Below are 27,180 nucleotides of genomic sequence, written 5' to 3'. Positions count from 1 at the left end.
TCTATTGGGCCTCTTGTTGCTTAGGAACCAGAGTTCGTAGTGCTGTCCCTGCCAGCAAGCTGTGCAGTGGAGCAATGAGAAGTCAGTCTCATTAGCCTGTAACCAGATCACTACCCCTAACAGAGCCCCTCTTCAGCTGCAGGACCATGGTAGGCCCTGACCTTCAAGGACATCTGGCCTGTGTTTACCAGCCAAAATCAAAACGCAAATGTGTACAGCCTGGAAGCTGGCAGGTAGCCGTTTAAAGGTTGGGATTAATTTACACAAGATTACTTTTTAAAGTCAAACCCGTAAGGCATCCGGTAAGGAAAAGGAACATAGTGATTTTGACATCTTTATTGATGCTCCCTATCTTTGCACTTGCATTGTACATGTCATTTAAGGAGCCCAACAAGTTTCATAAATAATGTCTGTTGCATCCCCCTTTGCAGCAGGGCCCAGGTGAGCAGAGATGAGTCCCAGACGGGAACAGCAAGCCAAGTGTGGGACAGCCCAGATTAAACTCTGGGTCCAGGCCACATCAGCACTTCAGTGTTTAAATTCTCCTACGTGCAGTGTAGAGAAGCATCTGCTCCAGTGTTCTCCAGTGAAGGCCAACTACAGATTCTCCAGCTGCAGCAGGCCCAGCAGGGGAGCAGCTTGAACCTCCACAGGTAGCACCGCATAGGCCTAGCCCAGGAGAAGCCAGCTTCTAGCCAAAGGGACTTGCCAAAGGGACTTGCCAAGTCTTCTCGTTGCCCAGTTAGAGTTCCAGAAAAATGGGGGCCACATTAACCATGTGTCACTTTCCAAGGCTGCCTGTAAACTCCTAAGGGGTAGCAGTCTCTACAGTGAGGTAAGACCTTTATCCTGGGGGCAGGTGGAGTGTGTGTAGTAAACTAGACCAGTGCTCCAGTTACATAAACTGAATATATTAAAGCTTTGGAGTGTTTACAACCTTCCCCTCTTGACTTCCCTAGAGGTGGGAAAGGAAAGGATACAGGAAAACACCACTAAAGGTGGAGTACATTTCGTCAAAGTCTGTGTGGGCCAACCTGCCCCCAGTCACCACGACGTTGACTCCATCTCCTGCCTTCAAGTGCACAATGAGGTGGAAGGCTCCTGGTCCTCCACAGGTGTGCACAGCCCCAGGAGGACGATGGTATTCCAGGAACTCTCTCCTGTACCCAGCTGTGTGCAGCTGGGCAACACTGGCATTGGAAACAGACAGGACCGCTTCCACGTAGGCATCTCTCTCGGGGGTGAGGGTGGCTGTGATCAGGTAGCGCCCATCGTATGGTGCTGTGAAGATCCCTAGAAAGAGCCAGGCAGACAGGTGAGCTGACAGGGTTGGTGCCACACAAGGCCACTTCAAGTTTCCTCTTATTGCCCCTGGGTTTTAGCACCCAAAGACCCGGACAAAGGAGGATGATCAATCAGCAAATCTGTAGAAGGCTGGCCGCTTGGGAGATTGTGGCACCTGCCCCCACCTGTTTTTCAGTATGAAGATGAACTCCAGTGTGGCTATGAAATGAACACGTCGGTATGAGCTGCGGGGCCTGAGTGCAGACCACTCAGCTCATACCGACGTGTTCCTCATTTCATAGCCCACTGTCTTAAGCTTGTAACATCCAAAAGATAAGAGCTCCAACAACCCAGGGCCTGGAGTAATGTGATTCTTCTCACCTAGACATAGCAGGTTAGAAAGCAGAAACTGGCCTTGCCCCTGCTGGGATAGGCAGCCAGTTCCACCAACATTCCTGCTCTACATGCCAGGTGCAATAGCATGTGCTGCCTGAAGACTTGGGACCAAGACCCCGCCCCGCCCTGTTAAAAAGCACCTTCCTAAATCCTGGATGTCTCTTGGGGCATTTCTCCTCATTGTGTACACACAAAAGCTGGGCTGCTGGACCGAATTCCTGAGACAGCTCAACAAGATGCAGACACTGAACCACCCTAGGAGGCCATGCTAACTCTCCTCCTCTAGGAGGTTCAACCTCTTGAGTACAGGTGATAGCCACTTGTGGCCAGAAGCCCTGCTGTCCGCTAATGTAGTGCCCACATGATCTGGGAAGCAAAGGAAGTGCCTAGAGGTGGACCACTCAGCCTCCATCCCAGGGAGGGAAGGTCCTGGACCGCTGTATGCAGAGCCTCGCCATCAAGTCGGCCTGAGGTCACCCTGCCCCCTTCCATGCTTACTATTGAAATTGTATCCTGTTTATAACTCCTAGAATCTTGAAGTGCCTGACTCTGAGAACAGATCAGGCCCCAGTGTACTGGGCCAAGCTTTTATTTGCCTGTCTGATGGGAGCAAGGCTAGCTCACCATTACATGAACTTCCTTGATAGTACCGACCTGCTCTCGAGACTGACTCTAGGAATTTTAAAAAAGAAAAAAATGGTGACTGTTGGCCTGTTGTGAGGACCACCAGCCCATGTGCGTGGACAAGTGATCCCTACAACCACCGTAGCCAGAAGTGAAAGAGTCCCTCATTCTCAATCAAAACCCCCAACGCTGGCACAAAGCCGCTAAGCATAGATTAGAAAGATGGCTAATTTTTGCTCCAAACAGTCTGGATACCTCAATTCTTAATCTGAGGTCTGCCAGTGACTTAGATGCAACTGATAATTCAGAACCAGTGTGACTTAGCCAGATGGTAACCAGGCAGGGGATTGTGGAAAGAGTGGCTAGAAATTACCAGGAAGCTAATGAAGACCCTGTCTACACACACAGCAGCCGCAACTGCTAAAGGCGAGGAGACGGCGCCCCATGGTCCAGACAGGATCATCCTGGGTGGCCAGCTATGGGCGTCGGAGGGAACTGTTGCCTTTAAGCGGCAGGAAAGCTCCACGTCTGGCTCTGAGGAAGGGGTCTATGCCAGCGTATGGGGGGCGGGGGGCGCCTAGAGCAGGTGTGTGAGACGGTGCCAACTGGAAGAAGGGAAAGAAGGCCATGTTGTCCCAGCTTGTAGCAGGTTCCACCACACGCTTCACAGGGTTCTGGAAACAGGCCTGAGTGCTGCAGACACTCCTCCCAAAGGCCACACTTTAGTTCTGGCTCAGTGCGTGAGGCCCCTTCTGGAGAGAGCAGAGCTTTTTTTTTTTTTTTTTTTTGCCTCTCATCATAAACACAAGATTCTGAAGGGAGTCTCTGCCTCTGATGATTGACAGATAAAGTGTACTTGGTGGCCAGTGTGGTGGGGCCATGTGCTCCCTCCCGCACCTGCAGCCCAGGAGTTGGAGGTTTGGTGATAAAGCAGCTTATGGTCTCCCCAGCACGGGGCGGGGGGCGGGGGTGGGGGGGGAGGTACCTGCATTTGGATGAAGCAAGACAGAATCCCAGTTCACTCACCAGTGTTGGGGTTGTATACATCCCCATCGTTTACCAGCACCTTATTAAAGAGGACGACACCTCCATCATTGGGAAAAGGCTTCTGGGTAAGACCGGCTGAAAAGGACACCAGAGCAGGCAGTGGCACCCCTAGGGCAGAGAGAGGCAAGAGCACATGGACCGGCCTGTCTTCTGAAAGTGTTGACGTAGACTAGGGTACGAGCTCTGCCTCCTGCCGAAGGCCCAGAGGCTCCCCTTCCCAGACCAGCAGCTAGTACAGAGCAACTGGGGAACCGGACAGGTGTAAGAGACACGTGGACGCTTCGTATGAAAGCCCCAAGGGGATTGTGTATCTAGAGTAGTACACAGGAAGCTGGTGTGTGTGTAAGAAAGAATGCAGTTGTAGGCGAGACTGTTGTGTGCTGCATCAGGGGCTGGTGCTGGGTACATCAAGATCATCAGCTAGGGAGCTGCTTGTGATCCAATAAAGCCTGGGCCCCAGAAAGCTCCTCAGGACCACACAGGGCCCAGCCCACCCAGTACTCCCTTTGGAAAACATGAACAGAGAAGGTGTAGGAGGAAAAATTCCTGTCTCTGAGCCTCTTGAGGGTTTTCAGTCCATAGAGGCCAGGACCTCAGGGCTGTTGGGTGTGGAAGGGCAAGGCTCCAGGCTCTACCCATGCCCACAGCCCGGAGGGAAGAGGCAGGAAGTGCAGGGCAGAGACCACCAAGGGGAACAACTCTGTTCAGGATGCTGAGTAGACATACCTGGGGTGGCTACAGGAGGTGACTTGGGGTAGCCTGAAAAACAGAGTGGGATGTCAGATCCTGAACAGGTATTTTACAGAACTCTCTCCCTTCACCAAAATGTTCAGATTGGGTCTCTGTCACTAAAGAAACAGAGCACAGACACAAGCTGGGAGATGGCTTCTTCACCTGCCACCTTATGCTTAGACAGGAGTACAAGCAGTCAGGCAAGGCGGATCCACCCACAGATTCATACACCTTCCTCCACGTGAACACCGTGTGGCATTAGATGTGTGCATAAGCATCCATGAAATGAAAACAAAAGATGGACTCATTTTAGGAAAAGCCACTGTGATGGCCACAGCCCTGCTGGCTAAGAGCAAGTGTCTCTTCCCCACTGCCCCATCTCACCAGACAGTCCTGGTCCTGAACCGGTTTATTGATGTATCAGACCTCTGGGAGGAGTTAACCCCTGCCCTGCCAGTGACTGGGTGCTCCTGGAGGCTGGGCAACCTCATCTGATTGGAAAGGGACTCCGAATTGTCCCCAGCAGGTGTGCTTGTTTACATCCGTGTCCCAGACACATGGAACAGACCCCACCAACACTGGCCTCTGAGTGCTGCTGGGAGGGCTACCAGGAGAGATGGCGCCAGTTCTGACTGTCGGCGTCATTGTTCTCACCCATGGCCGTTACATTATTTCTTCCAAACTCTAGTGCCCTTAGAAGCTACCTCGCCGACCTGTGTCCCCTAAAGGTAGAACTCTAGACCCACAGCACACGACAGCAGGCGTAGGCTAGAGCAGTCCGCCCTCCTGTGCCCTCTGAAGGGTGGACTCACCTGGGGCACCTGCATAGCCTTCCGAGCTGGGAACGGGCCCCTGCCCCATCTGTCCATCCACTCCCTGGGGCAGGCCCCTTCCAGACATGACCATCCTTCCTGGAGGCCCAGCTTCTCCGGTCTCCATGATGACCCCACTAGAGCCAGGCAGGTAGGGCAGCCCTGGGCGGCCAGGCCAGGCAGGCAGAGGGGGCGGCTTCAGGGGCCTCTGGGGCAAGAGTGGCCGCTGGCCTGTCTGTGGTGGTCTGGAAGAGTCCTCCGGCGGTGGGGTCAGGTGGGGTGGTTCAGTGGGGGCCGCCTCTGAAGGTCTGGTGGGTTCTAGTGGGGTCTTCCCAGATGGAGGCTGGGGTAATTCTGAGGGTTCTTCTGCTAAACAGCGAGAAAGAAAAACAATGTTAAAATGTCTCCAGGTCCCCAGTGTGAGACCTCCATGGCATAACCCTTGATTAGCTACGAACGCCTGTGTAGCTGAGGCATTGTCCCCAACAGGATGTAAAGGATGCCACAGCTTCAGGTCATTGGCCTGGTATCTCCTGAAGGAACTAGAGTCACACTACCTCCGATAAGCCAGGGAGAGCTAGGAAGACAGCTGGGGCCTCAAGTGTAGATGACAACACTCTGCAACAGCCGGATCCAGCTCTAATACCTCATATCTTTTCACTGCATGCTCACGTCACAGATCACTCACGTTACCACCATGATCCAATGCCATTGGCTACCACAGTCTCTAAAGCAAGTCAGCCTCCACATCAGACTGGGGGCCTCACTGCTGGCTCCCGCAGGGCTGCCCAGGCAGATGTCGGGAACCTTGGCTGCCCCTGTAGTTGGCACTGACCTCAAAGCAGCAGCAGCACCACCACTTCCCCACACTTTCAGATCACCAGGGAGGGACTTCCCAAGAGGGGAACCTCCTGCTTTGTGTGTCTCGGTGGTGGCTACCACAGTGACGCAGCCGAGAATACATTCCTGGAACTAGAATTCCAACAAGCCCTTGCTACGTGCTCACCAGAGCATCTGAAAACATACCACTTGCAAATGCAAATGCCGTCCACATCTTCTATTAGTCTGGTGCCTGCTGTGCCCCAGCACCTAGAGCTGGACAGTGACAATGACAAAATATATATTGTAGGTCAAATACATGTTCCTCTTCCACTCAAAAGCAGGTTTCCAGAGCACTCCCAAAAAGTTACTCCTCGGCCCTCTCTGACCAGTTTTCATGAGAGAATAAGCTCCACAGAATGATCTGAGTAATCACCATTTCAGTTCTGCCAAGGAGGACAGCTGGATATCCCACTATGGATGCAGGTGGTAAGCAGGTGTGATGGTGTGACTGTCCTGGTGTCATTTGGGAGCTCAGCAGAGGGATAAGTTCTAGGCCAGCCAGCACTACCAAAACCTCTCAGGAAAAAAAGAATTTAAAACGCAAAAGCATTCTTTCTTTAAAAGCTACAGGGGCATGTGTTCCACGGAAATGAGGAAACGATGAAAGAGTTGAGGGTCTTACCCAGAACAAGGGTTAAAGGTTATTCTAGGACAATGGTGAGGGATGTCAGAGAAATCCAGGTGTAGGGGCTGGAGAGATGGCTCAGAGGTTAAGAGCACTGGCTGCTCTTCGGAGGACCTGAGTTCAATTCCCAGCAACCACATGGTGGCTCACAGTCATCTGTAATGAGATCTGGTGCCCTCTTCTGGCCTGCAGTCATACATGCTGTATACATAATAAATAAATAAACCTTTAAAAAAAAAAAAAAAAAAAAAGCCAGGCAGTGGTAGCACACATCTTTAATCCCAGCCCTCGGGAGGCAGAGCCAAGCAGATGTCTGTGAGTTTGAGGCCAGCCTAGTCTATAGAGCAAGATCCAGGACAGACACCAAAACTGCACAGAGAAACCCTGTCTCAAAAAAAGAAAAAAAAAAAAATCCCGGTATATAAGGAAGCAGGAGAGTTCACAGAGGAGACTTGCTAGTATTTTAAACATGAGACTGAAAAGTGCCTGGATATATTTTATAATATAGAAAAATGTGTTGAGGACTGTTGGAAGTTGAGAAGATAGCATGTTTCCTCACATCTGAAATCTATTTTCATTTTTCCTTTATGTGATGTGCATATATGCATGATTTTTATATGTGCAGTGCACATGTGTAGAGGTAGAGGCCAGAGTTTAATGTCATTGATGTGAGAACCATCCTTAGGGCTCCCCATTATTCATTGGAACAGGCTCTCTTAATCAAACCTAGAGCTCACTGATAGGGCTAGTTTTTCTAGCCAGCTTGCTCTGGGGATGCCCTGACTCTGCCTTCTGAGGCTGGAATTACAGGCAGGCCTCCACACCCACGTGGCACTGATGTGAACTGCTGGCACTTCTGAGCCCATTTTCGGGTTCCTCATGGCTTTACCCAGCATGTCTGCATAGAGGATGATTAGGACCACGGGCCTGAGTGCAGGTGTCTGAGATGGTCTGCACTTGGCTGTGTTGGGGGAGGAGGTCTTTTGCTTCACCCCTTGGCGTCTCTATAAATACCCTGGGGCAGAGACAGTCAGGGACCCATTGGAAAAGGTTCCAGGCCCTCTCGAGGGTATCCTTTATTTTCTATCTGTTTATCTCCGCAAGATTCTCTGCAATAAATCCTTCTATCTAATATTTCCTGCTGCTCGCACTCAAGAAAACTCTGGGGAACTGTGGGGTTGGTGGGTAAACGCCCCATACTCCTAGCCCCTTGTGAATATGGACTTTTTTCTAAAAGGTCATGAGCCAGTGATGGCGCATGCCTTTAATCCCAGCACTCAAGAGGCAGAGGCAGGAGGAGCCTGGTGAGTTTGAGGCCAGCCTGGGCTACAGATCAAGCTCTGGATCGCTTAGACTCTGTCGAAAAAAACAAATAAATAGAATGGGAAAACAGTAGAGAGATTATTTTGGAAGAAGGGTAAAAAATGAAAGGTGGGTTTCTTAAAGGCACAGAGTCCTAGGGAGACGGCTCTGTGGGTAACATGCTTGCCAAGCAAGCATGAGACCCTGAGCACCCATGTGAAAAGCCAGTTTCACAGGCATTCACGCATGTGATGCATGTACACACATGTAGGTGAACACTCATACTCTCAAAAATCTTGGGGCTAGAGAGATTTTTTTCAGCATTTAAAAGCACTGGCTACTCTTGTAGAGGACCCAAGTTCAATTCCCAGCATCCACATGGCAGCTCACAACTGTGAGTAAATCCATTCCCAGGGGATTTGACACCCTCCTTGGCTCTGCGTGTATCTATGTGGGGCACTGATATACATGCAGGCAAAACACTCAGACAAAAATAAAGTCTTTTTAGGGAAGGTGGAAAATAATAGACATTTGGCCCCGACTTCTAGCCTGCACATGCACACGCACCTACACACATGAATGTGTGTACAAACAAACCTAAAAAGTTGAAATCAATAGAGAAGGGGAGGAGGGAATGAAAGGTAAGGGAGATGAAAGACCCAAGTGCAGTGTGCACTCGTGAAAACGTCCTGAAACATTCTGTACGATCCATACTCACTAATGAAAACTCCAGTTTTCTACTGCCATAAACCCAAACTACATCTCCCCTGTATCCAGTTCCTGCCTCCGTCACTACTGCCAAGCCCTCACTGAGCCTCCCTGGGCCCCCAAAACCACCTCTCCAGCACCCACCCCTGAAGTCTAGTCCAAACACCACCTCCTCTGTGAAGCCCTGAAGATTTCCCCGAAGTCTGAGCAAGCAACAATTCGGGCCGCTTTTCATTTTGTCTCTTCCATCTACAGCTGGAGGGGTGGGCGTGCGATCTTTTCTCTGGTCCCCAGGACCTAGCACGTGACACTGAGTCAGAGGTCCTCGGAGTATGATGCTTACTACAACTCACCCAGGAACCCTAATTCTACCCCCCAATCACTGCCATTCTAGGGTCGTACTTGAGAAGTTTAGGCACACGGGACCGTGATGGCTCTTTTTAATTCGTCTCTCTCCACACCAGCCTCACCATAACAAGTGGAAGACACTGAAAGCAAGAACCAAAATACTGTCTAAGCAAAGAGCCTCCAGTTCATCTTGGGGAAGTCAGGGGCTCTAGGGGTGAGCAGAGCTGCATGCTGGGAAACTGCCACCACCCCATAGGGAGATAACAGTGAAAAGCTGGTTCTGACCCAGCTTGGGCTCCACCCAGTGTCACATGGTGATTCCACAGATATTTATTACCAAGTCCTAGCAAAGGCTAAGTAGCACTCTCTTCAATCTAGAAAGAGAACTCTCCTGAACACACCCATTTCTCATCCAGAAAGTGAACTCCTCACCAGAGCCAGGTTTATCACTTGAGGAGTGTAAGGAACACTCAGCCCCCAGGGTACCAGGCCTAGCTGCCAACAGTTGGCCCCAGGAGGACCGGAGAGAAGAGGAGGGGTCACTCCCTGGGTGTCCCCCACCCTGTCCTTCAAAGCTCTGATTAAGTTTCATGGTTTCATGGCTATAATCTCAGCACTTAGGAAGCTGAGGCAGAAGGATTGAGTTTGAGGCCAGTATGGGTCATAAAGTGAGCTCCTGGCCAGCCAGGGATAGTTAGAGAAAGACTATAAAGTTAGAGAAAGACTATCAAAATAAGGGGGGGGGGGGGGATGGAGAGCGCGGATTAGAAGCCAATGCCAGCTTTACTAAGACAAGACTTTCCTCAGGAGGCTGCGGTGATATGATGGTGTCTTCAGCTGAGCTGACACCCTCCATCCACAGGAGTCCTTGGCTTTTATCTGCTGCCTCAGAACCCGGGATAGAGGGGCTGAGCTCCTGGCAGAGAGGGGCAGGGAGCAGCTACACACCTGGCCGCCGGGTGGTGTGTAGTCACAGAAAGACCGAGAAGGCGACCCTCACCGTTACTGCTAGGGTCTGCCTTGGAGGTCTGGCTGTGGGAAGCCAGCATCGCCTCCCTAGCTCTCAGCCTCAGACTCTGCAGCACCCCCTCTCGTCATCCAGGCGGAATCCAGACACCTGTCAGACACGTGCTGACCATAGCACGCTGTGTGAATGTCAAGTGCAATCCATCAGAAGACGGTACGAATATCTGGGGTCCCTGTGTCCGGCAGGGGTAGCTAACCATTTGCTCAAGAACCGAAAGGGAGAGATGACTCGTTCAGTAAAAGGCCTGCCATGCAAGCCTGAGGACCTGAGTTCAGACCCCAGCACCCACCCCCGCATGCAAAAGAGCCAGGTGCAGGGGCACACGAGGAACCCTGGTGCTTTGAGAGGGATGCAGACACAGTCAGATCCCCAGAGCTTGTTGGCAACTTGAGAAACTGAGTTCCAGGCTCAGTGAGAGACTCTGTCTCAAAAAATAAGGTAGAGGGATGGAGAGATGCCTTGGTGGTTAGGAGCACAGGATGCCCTTGCAAAAGACTCACATTCGGTTTCCAGCACCTATGTTAGTCTCACTGAAACTCCAGCCCCAGAAACCTCATGCTTCTAGCTTCTGTGGGCATCTGCACTCATATGTGCACGCACGTGCGTGTACATACACACACACACTCTCCTTAAAAAAAGGTGGAGAGTGACTGAGGAAGACATGGAGCTTGACCTCTGACATGCGTACATGTACATACACCACATACAAAAATCACACACATAAAAGTCATGTTTTAAGTTTATGGTTATGTGTTGGGCCACATTTATAGCTATTTTTGGCCAACCACATATGGCCTGTGGGTCATGGATTGGACCTGCCTGACAGAGGATGTACCTTCCATCCATGTACTGAAGCTGGAGAATCTACCCAATGAGGTTTCAAACTTTTAAAAAAACTCACCATCCAGATGTACTGCATATACCCTCTATGCTCAGCACTTGGAAGTTTGAGGCAGGAGGACTGCAGCGAGTTCAAGGCTAACCTGGGCTCCAGAGGAAAATGCCTGGCCAATAAGGGGTACGTAACAAGACACTGTCTTAAAAACAAAAATGACCAAGGGCCAGCAGGATGGCTCAGTGAGTAAACATGTTTGCTATCCAAGCATGGCAACCTGAGTTCCAGCCTTGGAAACAGCATTTTAAAAGGTAGATGCCACAGCATCCCAGAACTCCTACAGCAGAAGGAGAGGCAGAAACAGAATTTCCCGGAAGCTGGAGGACCAGCTAGCCTGGAGCATACAGCACGGAAGAAAGGAGAGACCCCGCTTCAGCAATGGGAGAAGACAGAACCGCTCCTGAAAGCTGCCCTCCGACCTCCGCATGCGTGCTGTGGCGCATGCGTGTGCTCTCTCCTTCATCCCCCCCTCGTTTTAATAATTAAAATTTAAAAGTAAAATGTAAAACAAATGCATCAAACCATGGCACTGCAGAATGCTAAGTGATGAATGGAAGATGCTCCCCAGGCCACAGGGCCCGAGTCCTGGAGAAGCCTCTCCCATTATAGCCCAAGGCAGGATAAATGGCTGCTTTAGCTCAGAAACATGGGATCCAGAGCTGCAGAGCACACGGGCCTGGTGACTGACCCTCCTTGCGGGAAGGTGAAGCGGTGACCGCCAGACGGGAGGTGGCATGTGCCAGACGGGAGGTGGCATGTGAAAGGCCTGCTCAGATCTCATAGGCAATCATCCCATGATCTCAACTATTCTCTTGACAGCGTGGCGGGGAAACACCCAGTGGAAGGAAGGCCCAGCTCTGACCATACCACTCGCTCCGGTTTCCGGTTTGGGTTACAATGGAAAGAGACGTTCTGAGTTACCTCACCGAGGACAGACCTTCAAGAGAAGGGTCAGAAGTGAAGACACTGGAGCCCACAGAGGGCAAAATGGGTCCAAGATCTAATTTCTGCTTGGTCCAAACCAGTGGAAACAGGAATCCAGTACAGCTGTGACATCAACAGCTGTATCACACATGTTACTATCTGTGGTGACAACATCTGAATCACACATTACTATCTGCGGTGACATCAACATCTGTAACACACGCTACTGTCTTGGGTGACATCGACAGCCGCGTGGCGTGTTACTCTCTGCGGTGACATCAGAACGGAAGCCCTCTGTGTTTCATCAGCCCTCGATCCCATGGCAGAGGGGAGTGGGTGAGGAGAGTGGGGTGGGGGGCTCCCTGGAAGTTTGTGAAAGGTGAATTCACAGTCAACTCTAGCGTTTATATGAATACGCTGTGAAGGGAGACCCATCAGTGGCCGGCGCTGGCTGTGGATGTGGCTCTGTGGTACAGTGCTTGCTGAGCACACACAAGGCGGCGGGTTCTCTCCTGGGCCCCACAGACAGGTAAAAATAAAACAGCTAAAAGCTGGAAGACAGCGGAGCCTGTAAGCGGGCTCCCTCCCATGGCTGACTTTGTGTTAGTGGTATGGTGTCAGACTCGGGAGTTTATCTGCCCCACCCCGATCTGGGCATCCCTTGCCCTGTGTGACTGCACCTCTGTCTGCCCTGCCGCGTGTGATGTGACTTTCCTTCCACTTCGAGAACCCAGCTGGGAGTGGCTTTTCGTTTTAACCACCAATTCCCAGTGCTCACCTCACCCTTGCTGAGTGGGAATCTCGCGTGATCCATGTCTTTGGAAGTTACACAGGGCTCACCCACGTGGCCACGTGGGAGGCTCTGGTCCAGAACACCTCTGTTCAAATTCAGAATTGTGCTGTTGTTTTAGCATGATTACTGTTTAAATCGTGTGTGTGTGTGTGTGTGTGCGCGCGCGCATGCATGCATGCACACACGCGTGTGAATCGGGGTCCCTGAGAAGGCCAGAGGTGTGGAGTCATAGAAGGCTAGGAGCTCCTCCCCAATGCAGGGTCTTGGAACTGAACTCAGTCCTCTGGAAGAGCCATGCCTACTTTTAATTGCTGAGCCATCTCTCCAGACCCAAAATTCAAATGTCTGATGAATAAAAGCTGCTATTTACAGCAATAGGGTGTAACGAAAACCAGATGCCCCCAGGGAAGAACGGCCTGTGAGTTTTGACTGCCTGACATACATATTCATTTATTTTATGTGAGTTCACAGAATTCTGATAGTCCATCACTGTACCTTGGACTCAGGCTGCCCCTAAACTCAGTGGATTTTAAGGCCAAGGCAAAAGCCAACAGGGTACTATTGGCAGCCACCAGCCGCAGCCAGACTTTATGGGTCGGTATTTCAACAGTCTGAGCTTTGTCACTGTTACAGCCTACCATAGGGAACTTGATAAAAATAGGATCCTTAAGTCTGCATTGTAACAGAATTCCAAGAGGCGGGATTCCCTGGGGGCCAGACCAGGAGCCACAAAATGAGAACCCACGTGTTCTCACCACAGGATGTTGAAAGGCTGTCTGTGGTTGTATCTCGGCAGGGCTGTCCCTTCTTGGAACCATGACAAGAGAGACACACGACAAGAGACTTCCCTGTCCACAGCGGCATCTCCCTTCCTCAGCGCCAGCACCTCTCCCTTCTCACAAGTTAGAGGGGAAACGCTGGTTCCTGTGAGGTTCATCCTCAGCCAGAGCCTGGGTGATCCTGCAAACCCAGGCTCTGTTGACAGTCACGTTATAGACTAGGGTTATCCTAGGTCCCTGGCAGGAAGGCGGACTCTGCCCTTCATGCTTACCTGGGAGGATTAGCACTCGGCACCAAACGTCTACTCAAGGGGATGCAGGTGACTGGCCACAGCTTGAGGAGGATGGAATGAATGACTTGAGGGGAAGAAGGCAAGGGTATTTGAAAGGTGGCTTGAAGGACCAACAGTGCCACCCATGTGGGAAAATGAGACCCAGGAACACAGGGACCCAGGACTGCACCCCAACCCGAAGGTCTTGGTGCACAGAGAACCAAGGGCTCGAAAAACTCCCCATGTGTTCAGAAGGAACAAGCTTGCAATCAACAAGGGTCTGAGGACGTGATTCTGTGGGTTCTGGCAGGGAGATTTCTAGGCTCTACACTCTCCATTTGGCCCCTAATGTGGAAAAGAAAGGAAAGAGAAACATCACCCTGCGGCTCTCTGGAAGGGACTGACTCATCCCAGGCTCCACTCTCCTCCGGGTGATGGCAGGAGGTTTGTGTGTGTGTGTGTGTGTGTGTGTGTGTGTGTGTGTGTGTGTGTGTGTGTGTGTGTACATTGCAGGAGGAAAAGGAGAGACAAGCTCAGCCAGGAGCAGATTCTGCACACATTGGGTTGAGAGTGAATTAAAACGGGGTGGGGGGATGTTCACTGATCACCAAGTGCTATATAATCCCGAATACTCACAAAGCATCATTATCACTTATTTCTAACTCACAGATAAAGAAAGGAGGTAAGCGTTGAGGGCACAAACAACCTACCCAAAGTCACAAAGCTTCAGTATAGATAGGCTGGGATTTCAGGCCTGGGAGAGAACCAAGGTCTCCCAGTTGTTTCTCATACTACTTCAGGTCAAGATCCCTGACCGTGGCTATATAATTGGCATGACCAGATTCCCCCTCTTTTACCACGCAGCCTCTCACTTTCTGCCTTTTGCTGATACACTTGGCCAAACTTAGTTTTTCAGAAGAACAAATCCATCCCTGTCCCAGGGCATCCCAGAGTCACACCGTTCTCTCCTCTGACCATCTTCCTGCACAGATTGCGACAGGTTTTATGTCCTCAACCTATTTATATCTCAGATGTCATCTCCATGGTGCCGCCCTCCCTAACCGTGCAGCTGAAACAAATTTCTGCCCCCCGCTATCCATCTATTATATTTCATCTTTCCTCAAGGTACTGATTGCTAACTAAGGTTGGACCTTCACCAGCATGGCTGCTCCTTGTCTTTTCCTCTAGACTCAAGAGTCTAGAGTGTCAGATCTATGTTGACCGAGACAGGACATGACTTAGAGATCTGCTAAATAAACTACTGAATCAGGTGTGGTGATACACACCTGTGACTTAAGAACTCAGGATGATTACCTTGAGTTCAAGGACAGCCTGGGGTACAGGTAAGAGACTGACTGACTGACTGAATGAATGAATGAATGAATGAATGGAATGAAAGGAGTCAGAGCTGAAGGCAAGAGTAACAAAGCACCACAATGATTAGCCTGCAATCCCAATACTCAGGAGGCAGGGGAATCTCAAGATTGAGCCCTGTCTACATAATAATAATAATAATAACTATTATTATTATTGTTGTTATATAGTTGTTCATCTTTCAGAAGTTGTTGGGTACCCATCAGAGTATATATATATATATATATATGTGTGTGTGTGTGTGTGTGTGTGTGTGAACACATACATATATATACATTTTGCATACACTCTTCCAAATCCCTCCTAAGCCCCAGGCAAGAGCACTTGCTTTGATGGGATACAGACAAGACCCAACTGAGAGCTGCTGGGTAATTCAGCCCACTCCATGGAGTCACACAAGAATATGATCTGTGAGCAAACAACGGGCTGGGTAGAAACATGAGTTTTATATATTTATATTTATATTTATATTTATATTTATATTTATATTTATATTTATATTTATATTTCTGACCTGCAACCAGGTTATGGTCTAAATACAGGTCCTCAGCCCCTCCTCTGGGCGGGTACTCACTGTGGGAGAAGGGACTCATCATCAGGACTCCTTGCTCCCAGTATGACAGATGTGTTACCCTTCCAGGGCTGGTTTGCTGCGACCAGCAGAACGTGTGTGGCGGAAGTGATGCCCAGCTAACGCTAGTCCCCACCTGCAAGAGACCAGGGCTTTGCTTCCCCTCTCTAAGCCAGCTGCCACGTTTGGAAGTCAGACTACTTAAGAGCAGCAGGGTACGAGGAAACCACGCGGACACACGGGGAAAGGGGCCACATGGAGGATCACCAAGACTCCAGGGCTGTGGCCCACGTGAATTTGAACCTTCCTGTCAAGCACAAAATAGAGCTAAGTGGGTACGTGACTGTGACACGACACAGAAGAGCTGCTGAGCCCAGCACTGTGCTGTGTGAGCTCCTGACCCAGGACTAATGGAAAATCACTACCACCAAGACTGGGGTAGGAGATTACACAGAAAAACAAACAAACAAACAAAAACACACCCTTTCCCACCAAAATCTTCCCACAAATGCCTTTTCTTCCTGCCTTTTGAATTCCACCCACTTCTTAGTTATCTGTTCACATTCTTCGAGAAGTTTCTCTCCCCTCACTACTCACCCTGCCATCTCTCTCAACTCGATTCAGTGATTTCTTGGCTCAGCTCGGAGGCTTCTTCCTTTGCGAGGCCCTCTGGGTCTCCACACATCTAGGGAGGCTGGGGAACAGCCGGCTCCTGTGATCCCCTTTGCCTGTCTGGTTCTCCTCCAGACTTTTTATTCATATTTGCCACCTAGTAAGGCACCATCTGCTATGTGTGCGGGGTGCCCTGAGAGCAGGACCCCCTGCACAGCCCACTGTACTTCAGCACCCCTCTTCACTGTGTGCAGACTGGGCACTTTCTCCACGGACCTGAGGATGTGCACGTTATGAAGGAGGGGGGTACCTGTGGTCTCTGCGCCCCTCACAGAGCCTCACATGCAGTCGGTGCTCAGTAAATGTTCTGTTGCCTTTTAACCGTGTGACGTGTGACTTCAACCTTAGCTCCAAAGCCACTCCAGGTTCCAGGTCTCCTGGGCCTGGGGGCTCTGGAGGTCACAGACCACCACTCTTTAATTTTTGGCTCCTCTCAATCACAACTTCTCCCAAGCCCACATGACCCCAATCGGAAGGACGGGACGTGAAAACCACACTGTCTCCAGAGTTACTAATCTCCAGCTCTGCCTCAGAATGGACCCAGATTCCCACGCTGTCGAGCACTGCCATTTAACTGGAAATATTCGGCTTGCATCTGTTATTGTAAAGCACAGTCCAGACAGCATTCAGACCACAAGGAACAATTGCCCTGTGAGCGCACAGGACTCGTGACCTTAACTCTACATTCCAGAGACACAGGGGCTGAGAGAGCTGAGGTGGGGGCTGTGTCCTGCCGATAACTAAGCCTGGGGACAGTGGCCAGTTTCCAGCCCTGCTTGGCCCTGGTGACTCCTTATCTACAAAATGAGCGCCATGCCTAGGGACAAAATCCAGAGCATGTCTACTCGACTACTATGAATTCTCCCCACACTTCATGAGGTGCCAGGACCTGGCCTTGGCCCTCTCCACAGCTCCTTCTCAGTGGGGGCCTAGTCAGAAATGACCACAGGCTCTCGGGAGCCAGGAAGGCTCAGCTCTGTGTCACCTGGAAGTTAACACAATAGAAAAGATGGCAGGCTTGCAGGGGAGGCCAAGAGAAGAGAAAGCAAGGAGAGAGGAGGTTGGGAAATGGCTACCTCAGCACACAGCTGGTGCTCCCCAAGCGCTGTGGGCCCTGGAAGTCTGCATCCAACTCTGGAGACCCAAAGGGCCGAGTGCTATGTGGCGACACAATGATCTTTGTGTGCTGCGAGCTCCCGTCTCAGCTCCACCTACAAACTATGGAATGTGGCACACATTTCCCTCTGGCAAACTCCGCCGTCCATGTGGGGTGGCTTTGGGCTTATAAGCTAGTGGCCCTAGAGGCCTAGGACCATGCCGGTGGTACACAGAGCTGTTTAATCAACATGACCTGTGGGCTGGCTAGGTTTGTGTCAACTTGACTCAAGCTAAAGTCACCTGAGAGGAGAGAATTTCAGTTAAGAAAATGCCTCCACAACTTACAGCCAAGTCTACAGCTAATATCCACTTAAATGGAGAGAAACTCAAAGCAATTCCACTAAAATCAGGAATAAGACAATAACCGGTCTCTCTATGTCTATTCAATATAGCACTTGAAGTCCTAGCTAGAGCAATAAGACAACTGAAGAAGATCAAAGAAATACAAAGTGTAAAGGAAGAAATCAAGATATCTTTATTTGCACATAAGTGACCCTAAAAAGTCCACTGGGGAACTCCTACAGCTGATCAACACTTTTAGCAAAGTAGCTGGGTACAAAAATTAACTCATGCCGGGCAGTGGTGGCACGCGCCTTTAATCCCAGCACTCGGGAGGCAGAGCCAGGCGGATCTCTGTGAGTTCGAGGCCAGCCTGGGCTACCAAGTGAGTTCCAGGAAAGGCGCAAAGCTACACAGAGAAACCCTGTCTTGAAAAACCAAAAAAAAAATTAACTCATAAAAATCAGTAGCCCTCCATATATAAATGACAAATGGAATGAGAAAGAAATAAGGGAAACAACACCTTTTGGAATAACCTCAAATAATATAAAATATCTTGAGGTAACTCTAACCAAGCAAATAAAAGACTTGTATGATAAAAACTTCAAGTCATTGAAGAAAGAAATTGAAAAAGATATCAGAAGATGGAAAGATCCTCCATGCTCTTAGATTGGTAGGATTAACATAGTAAAAATGGCCATCCTACCAAAAGCAATCTACAGATTCAATGCAATCCCCATTAAAATCCCAACACAAGTCTTCACATGTCTTGGGAGGACAGTTTTCAGCTTCATATGGAAACAGGATATCTAAAACAATCCTGAACAATAAAAGAACTGCCATGGCTCTCACCATTCCTGATTTCAAGCTGTACACGAAGTTCTAGCAATGGTACTGTCATAAAAACAGACACATTGATCAATGGAATCAAACTAAGACCCAGACATAAACCCGCACACCTATGGACACCTGATTTTTGATCTAAAAAAAAAAAAAAAAAAAAAAAAAAAAGGCCAGAAACACACACTGGAAAAAAAGACATCTTCAACAAATGATGCTGGTCAAACTGGATGACTGCATATAGAAGAATCCAAAGAGATCCATACAGCTCATGCTGTCAAGGATGTGGAGCAAGGGGAACACTCCTCCATTGCTGGTAGAAGTACAAACTTGTACAGCCACTATGGAAATAAGTATGGTGGTTCCTCAGAAAGATGTGAATCGATCTACCTCAAAATCCAGCTGGGCATATACTCAAACAACATATACCACTCCTGGGCATATACTCAAACAACACTTCATCCTACAACAGAGACACTTGTTCAACCATGTTTGTTGCTGTTCTATTCACAACAGCCAGAAATTAGAAACAATCTAGATGTGCCTCAATAGAAGAATGGACAAAGAAAATGTGGTACATTTATACAATGGAGTATTATTCAGCCCTTAAAAAAAAAAGACATCTTGAAATTTGCAGGCCATTTTTTTCTAGTTCCATCCATTTGATGGAACTAGAAAAAAATCATCCTGAGTGACATAACCCAGACCCAGAAAGATAAATATGGCATGTATTCATTTATATCTGGATACTAGCTGTTAAATAAATGGTCTAGCTACAATCTGTAGCATCAGACGAGGGTAGGCATAAGAGGAAGGGACTAGGGGCGGGACATATGGATCTTCCTGAGGGGAAATAGAATAGATTTTATGGGTGCAAGGGGGTTTGGAGGGGGAGTCGGAGAGAGACAAGAATGGAAGGATCAGGTGGGGAAGGGGAGGGAAGAGAGGATTAAAGGAGAGAATGAGGGAGAGACAGCTAGAATTGAAGGGTATTTGAGGGGGGCAGTATGGAAACCTAACGTAGAGGAAAACAATAATAAAATGACTCCTAACGATGCTCTGCTCTACTCAAAGGTCAGTGCCTAGTTCAGCCAGCATCAGAGAGGCTTCTTCATGCAGCAGATGGGGACAGATACAGAGACCCACAGCCAGACATGCAGAGACACCCTGGAACACACAGCTCTAAATGAGATGTCTCCATCAAATCCCTCCCCCTCAGAGCTCAGGGAACCCCAAGGAAGAGGAAGCAGAAGGAGTAGGGGAGACAGAGAGGATGGAACACACCGGGAGAACAAGGCCCTCTAAATCACCTAAGCGCAGCTCGTATGAACTCAGAGAGACTGAAGCAGCAAGTACAGGGCCTGCACAGGTCTGCACCAGGTCCTCTGCGTATGCATTATGGCTTTCAGCTTAGTGTTTTTATGGAACTCCTGAGTGGGTGAACGAGTAGGTCTCTGATTCCTATGCCTGCTCTTGGGACTCCTGTTTTTCTGTTGGCTTGGCTAACTTTGCTATGATGGTTTTGTTTTGTCTTATTATACTTCATTTGTTGTGTTTGTTTATCATCTCTTAGAAGCCTGGACTCTTCTAATGAGAGACACAAAGGGAGTGGATCCAGAGGAAAGAGGATGTGAGTGGGAACTGGGACGAGTTGGGGGGATGGGTACTGTATTCAGATTATATTGTATGAGAAAAGAATCTATGTTTAATAAAAGGGGGTGCCTCCATAAAATTGGATTGTAGGCAGACCTGTAAAGCATTTTCTTAATTAGCAATGGGGGAGGGCTTAGCCCATTGTGGGTGGGGCCACCCCTGGGCTGGTAGCTCTGGGTTCTATAAGAAAGCAGGCTGAGCAAGCCATGAGGAGCAAGCCAGTAAGCAGAACTCCTCCATGGCCTCTGCGTCAGGTTCCTGCCCTGCTTGAGTTCCTGTCCCGACTGACTTCGATGATGAACAGTGAAGTGTAAGCCAAGGAACACCTCTTCTCCCCAAGTTGCTTTGTCATGGTGTTTCGTCATAACAGTAGTGACCCTGACTAGGTCAACCTCTCTTCTTGCCTCCAATTGGAAAGGGTTGGCCTGTTCCTGGGGCCGTGGAAAAGAGAGGATCAGATGCAAGCATCTTTATCCTTCAAGGATTGTGTTTGGCTTAAAGCAAAACTACCGCTCTAACTTACATTCCTCAAAACGGTCAGGAGGCTATCACTCAGTCACTTAACAAACATTGGCTGGGTGTCTGTGCTCAGTAGGCACTGCTTTTAGCACTATGCTGAGCTTCCTAGGTCACAGCACTACGGGACTTTCTACAGTGATTGCCCTCACAGTGCTCTTGGCCATGGTCCTGTCTGTATCTAGGAACATAATAGGGTGTCACCCTATCTGCCATGACTGGAGGAGATCTTAGGAAATGGAAAAGATGGCGACAAAGAAGTAAATGGGTTAGCATAGAGGGGATTTCTCTTGGCGCAGGCAGAGGCAATACACACTGCCCTGAGTCTCTGTGTGCCAAAACTGGACCCCTCAGTCTCTGTGTGCCAAAACTGGACCCCTCACGCCGCCACCAGCATGTCACACAGATCAGTTCTTTGCCATCTGTCTGTGGTGAATTAGATTTTCCTTTCCTGCTTTCAATGTGTTACAAACTGGCAGTCTTATAAAGCACACAGATCAGGTGCTTGAATGTTGCCATGAAGTTATATAGTCTTAGAAATCCCTGTGGTGTGTGTATGTGTGCATGTGTGTGTGTGTGTGCATGTGAGTGTGTAAGTGTATGTGTGTGTGTGTGTATGTATACATGGGGGTTGTGTATGTGAGCATGTATGTGTGTGAATGCATGTGAGTGTGAGTGTGTGTGTGTGTGTGTGTGTGTGTGTGTGTGTGTGTTCCTGCGTGTTTCTTTTGAGACAGGGGTTCACATGATCTAGGTTGGCCTTGAACTTGTGTGTGTGTTTGGGGGGGGGGGTGTGCAAGCCTGTGAATGTGTATGTATGTTTCTTTTGAGACGGGGGTTTCATGTTACCTAGGTTGGCTATGAACTTCTGATCTTCCTGCCTTCACCTCCCAAGTTCTAGCCACCAGACCTCCCTTGAGGTGGTGCTGGGAATTGAACTCAGGGCCTCATGCATGCTAGGTAAGCACTCTGCCAGCTAAGCTCCACCCCCAGCCTGGTCAGTAACTGTCGGCATGTTGCTTCTGATTCACAAACTGTCACTCATCTATGGACCACTTTGGGGGAAGCACTGATGTAGTTAATTCCAAAGCCATCCAAAATGCTAGCAGAGCTCTGCCACATGCTGCAAACGCACGCAATGGAACGGGGCTGTCAACCCACTTACTTGCCGATGGCTGAAACTTGACCAGATCTTGCAAGTCGGTGGAGATCTGGAAGACGTGGCTGTAGAATTGCTGCACGGAGTTCTTGAGGCCAGAAATGTCTCTGGAATGCGACCTGAGCGTCCCGTTCATCTGCCGGACGCAGTTCCACAGGCTGCCCACGTGCTTGCTCAGCCCCTCCTTGATCCTCTGCAGACCCCCGGAGATGGCATCCAGCCTGCTGCATGTCTGCTCCAGCTGAGACACTCTGCCCTCCACCGCGGACACCCCACTCTGAACCCCGTGAGCGCTCTCCTTACATGTGTCCAGCTCGGCCAGCACGTGGGTCTGCAGCCTCTGCCAGCGTTCCTCCAGCTGGCCGCAGCACGGAGCCCCGGGGGCCCCGGAGGAAGGGACAGTCCCCTCTGTCCTCTCTTGTGTCCCTGTCTTAGTAAACCCGCTTGCTTCGGCACTGTCGCCTACCCCGCTGTCACCCGCTCTGCCCTGCAAACAAGTCCCCTCGCATGCTGAGCGGTTCAGCTGAGAATGAAGAGCGCTGAAGTCCTTCCGGAGCTTTTGGATGCTGCGACCCGTTTCCTGGAACTGCCTGTGCATCGTCTCATTGAGGGACTCCAAAAGGCTCAGGCTGACATGTGTGAGGTCCTCTCCGCTTGGCAAAGTACCATCTATCCCGTGAGGCAGGCCCTGCAGGCAGATGTCCTCAACCACTTGAACCTTGTCCTTCAGGCGGTTCAGCTCCAGTAGCACCTGCCCATTCCCTGCCCCTGGCTGCCCCGGCAAGGCAGGGCTCACTGGTGTCAACTCCACGTCTGAGCTGTTGGCCACCTGCAGAACGATCCCCAGACGGTCTTCCAGGGAGTGAATTTTCTGGTTGAGAAGCTGCCTCAAGTCATCCACCTCACCATTGATGGCCCCCCGGAGGGTCTCCTCGATGTAAAAGCAATGCTCTTCTGCATTCTTCTCCGTCACATTGATCCTCGCATCCAGCTCGTTCCATCTTGCGTCGAAGTCCACATCCGGTTCTGGAACAGAGAGGCGGTCAAACTCGTTGTCCAGCCGTCCATTCAGCATCCTGGTGGCCTCAGCAACTCTCTCGATTTTCTGGTCTAACGTCTTGATCTGTTGGTCAACGTCGCCGCCGTTCTTTTGACCGTCGCAGCAACTTGGTTGGGCTGAGGGGTCCTGCAGCCGGGCTCGAAGGTCGGCGATGTCTTTTCTCAGGCTCGTCTCCTTCTCCCCAATCAGGTCTATCACCCCCAGGTAGCTGCTCCCATAGTCGTCACACTGCTGCTGCAGACCCACCAGCTTGTACTCGCATGTGTTCTTCAGGTCGGCCAGCTTCCGGTCCATGCCTTCCATGAGCTCCTCTCTCAGGGTATCTATCTTGCTATCCACATAGGCTTGGTACAGCTCATTGGTTGTCATGGTGACTGTGGGGCCCTGGGCAGCCTCCTGTAGCTGCTTGAGCTGCCCTTCATAGCCCTTTACCTTCCCATCTAGCTCTTCCAACTTATCACTCTTGGTCTTCAGGGTGTCTTTGACTTCAGCCAGTTCAGATTTGATGTCTTTCATACCAGATTCCTTGCTATGGAGGAGGCCAGGAAGCTGGCTCGGCTCTGCGTCTCCGGCAAAGGTGCTGTCAGGGGTTGGCGGAGGGTGCAGGTGACCGAGCCACGGGGCTGGCCCTTTGATGCCATCATCTTGAATAGAGTGTTTGAGGTTCTCCTTCAGTCCTGCCATGGAGGACTGGAGATCCAGCACCATCCTGGTGAGCCGGACGACCTTCTCCTCCAGCACCTGGACTTTGGTTTGCTGAAGTTCTGGAGGACTTTGCCTTGGATCTGCTGCTACCTGACCTGGTTCCGCTGCCTCCGTCGGGGACAAAGTTTCTTTAGGCTGTGAGACTCGGCTCGGATCAGTATCTGAAAGAAAGAACAGGACATGAACGGCCAGTTTCTACCGTAAGCTAGTTTCTGCAAGGTGCCTGTAGAAGATACTGAAGCCTTCCACGGCAGCCCCACTGACGGCAAGCTGTTCTGTGGCAGAGAACAGCAGACCTCTTTTCTATCCTGGTTCTGCTGCTTACAGTTTGTGCTCAAGGTTAGTTAACTTCTGTGAGCTGCACTGCCCTCCTCTGTAAAGAAGATGGGCACCCCGCCAGGGCTGTTGAAAGTATGCACATGAAGCAAGATAATCAGCCATCTCTTTCACCCTGATGTCACGATATCATCTACTGTACCATATGAACACATCATTCCCAATGAACGGCAGATACCCCACTAGCTGACTGCTGGTGATAAAATGCCACAAAGCACTTTAGAGAGATCCAACTTCTGGGCAATGACATCCCATAGTTGAGGTTGTCCTCAAAACACCTCCAGAAATCTTCTTTCACTTCGCTTAGCATCCTTATGCTAAGAGTCTTGTTTACCCTTGTTATGAAGACTGTGGATACTAAATGCAAAGGAGATGTTTGCCTAGCATGTGTGACGTCTTAGGTTCAAGACCCAGCACACACACACACACACACACACACACACACACACACACACACACACACGCACACACACACACCACACAAAAGGATTAGGAAAAATGAAAAGAAAGAGAGAGATAGAACCAGATAAACATTCAATTTCTAATCATCTTACTCTGAGAAAAAGAAGCCAGGAAAAACAATCCAAAGGACAAATAAAAATCATGGTAATGAGTCATGAAATGGGATTACATCATCAATAGAGAGAGCACTAAGTTAAACAAAAGAAAAGAAAGAAGCTACTGAATAAAGAGTAAGAAGCAAAGCAGCCACACCCTGGATGGCTGTAGGAGCTCTGATGGTTGGGGAACTCTGGACAAGGCTCTCACTGACAAGCCTGGCATGGGAAGAAAAAAGCCAAAAAATATAGACGCAATCACATACAATGCATGTGTGCCCGTATGTGCATGAAAGACCCTGGAATCCAGAATGCTGTAGGTATTTCAGTTTCATGTTTTTTATCTCTTCTTGTAACTTTCACACGAGATTGCAATAGCAAGCAGCTTTCATTTATTAAAATCCACTTAGCAGGAAAACAAGACTCAAAACCAAATGTCCAAACTCCTAAGCAAGTGCTTTCCTGCAGAGAACTATAAAGAACACGTTGGGATTTTTATTCTATCTTAAGATACTAGAAAGAGAACTGGCCCCTGTACTTGAGAGATGGTCCCACCCCTCACAACAGGAGAAAGTGAACTCAGGACAAGGGCATAGGGAGCTGACTCCGCCCCCTCCTGAGTCAGGTGGCCCTGGTGGCCGGGACTGAAGGCCTGTGTGCTTCCCAAATACTGATAGCAAAGGCATGAGATCTCAAGTGCTGGGATTAAAGCTCAGCTACCACCCAGGCCCACAGCTGGGCCTTGGGTTGGCCTACCCTAACATCTACCCCGTCTAGGACCTGCTGGAGCTCGTGAAGGGACCTGTCCTGTGAATGGATACCACAGGATCTCTATGACTCGGGAGCAGCCATGGGATATCCCAGAGGCGTTTGGGTGAGGATCCAGTGATGATGGTGTACTAGAAACCAGAGGCCTTGAACTAGATCAGGGACTCATGGTAATGAGCATTTGCTAGTAAAGCTGATTGGACAAAAGGGTATACTGTGTGACACACCAAGGTCCCCATTGCCACCAGGACAAATGAAGAGATGTTGGAAAATTGAGAAAAAAGGAGAAGTGAAGAGTTTTGTGGTGATATTTTGTTGTACCCTAATAAAATTTGCCTGAAGATCAGGGAACAGAACAAGCCACTAGATTAAACATAGAGGCCAGGCAGTGGTGGCACACACCTTTAATCCTAGCACTCAGGAGGCTGAGATCCGTCTGGATCTCTGTGAGTTCAAAGCCACCCTGGACTACATGAGATCAATCCAGTCTAGGAGAGAAACAGAGCCAGGCAGTGGTGGCACACACCTTTAATCCCAGTACTTGGGAATCACACACCTTTCTTTAATCCCAGCACTTGAGATCTCATACCTCTGCTACCAGTATTTGGGAAGCACACATGCCTTTAATCCCAGCACTAAAAAGGAAGTGATATGGCTGGGCGGAGACAGGTATATGAGGCGTGAGGAGACAGGAACTAGAAGCTTCTCAGCTGAAGCCTTTTTGGCAGAGGACTCAGGCTTTGAGTCAGAGGATTCGTGGAGCTGGCGAGGTAAGAAGTGGCTGTGGCTTGTTCCTTTGTCTCTCTGATCTTTCGGCATTTACCCCAATATCTGGCTCTGGGTTTTTATTATAAGACCATTTAGGATTCGTGCAATAGAGGTTCGTTTTGTTTTGTTCTTGTTTTTCTTTGCTTGCTTGTTTTGTTTTCTTGTGTGTAGGGGGGTGCTGCAGGAGGAGAGGGGAGGATATGGGGACCAGAAGGTGAGCGGAATTGGGGTGCATGAGGTGAAACTCCCAAAGAATCAGTAAAGAAGTTAAATTAAAAATAAGTAAATAAAGCCGGGCGGTGGTGGCGCACGCCTTTAATCCCAGCACTCGGGAGGCAGAGCCAGGAGGATCTCTCTGAGTTCGAGGCCAGCCTGGGCTACCAAGTGAGTTCCAGGAAAGGCGCCAAAGCTACACAGGGAAACCCTGTCTCAAAAAACCAAAAAAAAAAAAGTAAATAAAAATACTAGAAAAAAGTAAACTATAGAATCAAAGATCACGGTGATATTTTGTTTGTGATCTAACAAGTAAAACTTGCCTGAAGATCAGAGCGCAAAGCTAAGCCATTAGTTAGCCATAGAGGCCAGGCAGTGGCGGCACACACCTTTAATCCCAGCACTCGGGAGGCAGAGGCAGACAGATTTCTGTGAGTTCAAGGCCACCCTGAGCTACACAAAATTGATCCAGTCTAAAAGAGAAACAGAGCCAGGCAGTGGTGGCACACCCCTGTGATCTCAGCACTTGGGATCTCATATGCCTTTAATTTCAGCACTAGGAAGGTGGAGACAGGAAGTGATATGGGCAGAGAGAGGAATATAAGGCAGGAGGAGGCAGGAGCTCAGGGCTCTCTCAGACTGAGGCTTCCTAGAGGTAAGAAGTCTTTCTAGCGGCTGCTGCTCTGCTTCTCTGATCTTTCAGCTTTCACCCTGATGTCTGACTCCGGGTTTTTATTATTAAGACCGATTAGGATTTGTGCTACAACAGATAACTAAAATGCTGTTTTGAGCAAAGAAAACAAAACAAAACAAAACACAAGGGCAGCTGGGTATGGTGATGCACACTTTTTAATCTCAGCACTCAGGAGGCAGAGGCAGAGAACTCTGAATTCTAAGTCAGCCTGGTCTATAGAGTGAGTTCCAGATCAGCCCATAGATCCATAGTGAGACCCTGTCTCAAACCCTGCTCCCAACAACAACAAAATACAATCTCTAATAATGAAACATTATTGTAACCTGAGTGACCCAAACCAGGAGGTTGTCCTTACTGCGCTCTACCGCTGGTAAAGGACACTCCAGAAAGTGAGGAGCACGCATCGG

The 27,180-nt window shown here is 49.6% G+C and overlaps 1 protein-coding gene across 3 annotated transcripts in view; it reads right to left on the bottom strand.

The window, feature by feature from the left end:
- Nucleotides 1-321: 321 nt before the first annotated feature.
- Nucleotides 322-27,180, bottom strand: part of Emilin2 (elastin microfibril interfacer 2) — a 62,154-nt gene continuing 35,295 nt past the window's right edge. For 2 of the 3 annotated variants that reach the window (XM_052750094.1, XM_052750096.1), the window contains exons 4-8: nt 21,679-23,598; nt 4,896-5,264; nt 4,078-4,110; nt 3,331-3,459; nt 322-1,293 (exon numbers count right to left, since the gene is read on the bottom strand). In XM_052750094.1, coding sequence (XP_052606054.1) covers nt 956-1,293; nt 3,331-3,459; nt 4,078-4,110; nt 4,896-5,264; nt 21,679-23,598 — 2,789 coding nt within the window. In that variant the 3' untranslated portion in view covers nt 322-955. The remainder of the gene's footprint in view (nt 1,294-3,330; nt 3,460-4,077; nt 4,111-4,895; nt 5,265-21,678; nt 23,599-27,180) is intronic. The other variant, XM_052750095.1, reaches the window with a different exon arrangement.

The sequence above is a fragment of the Peromyscus californicus genome, unplaced genomic scaffold (genome assembly GCF_007827085.1).
Source record: "Peromyscus californicus insignis strain IS unplaced genomic scaffold, ASM782708v3 Scaffold_21__1_contigs__length_65335640, whole genome shotgun sequence".
NCBI lineage: Eukaryota > Metazoa > Chordata > Mammalia > Rodentia > Cricetidae > Peromyscus > Peromyscus californicus.
Note: the sequence above shows the minus strand (reverse complement) of the source record. Positions and strands in the feature narration are given on the sequence as shown.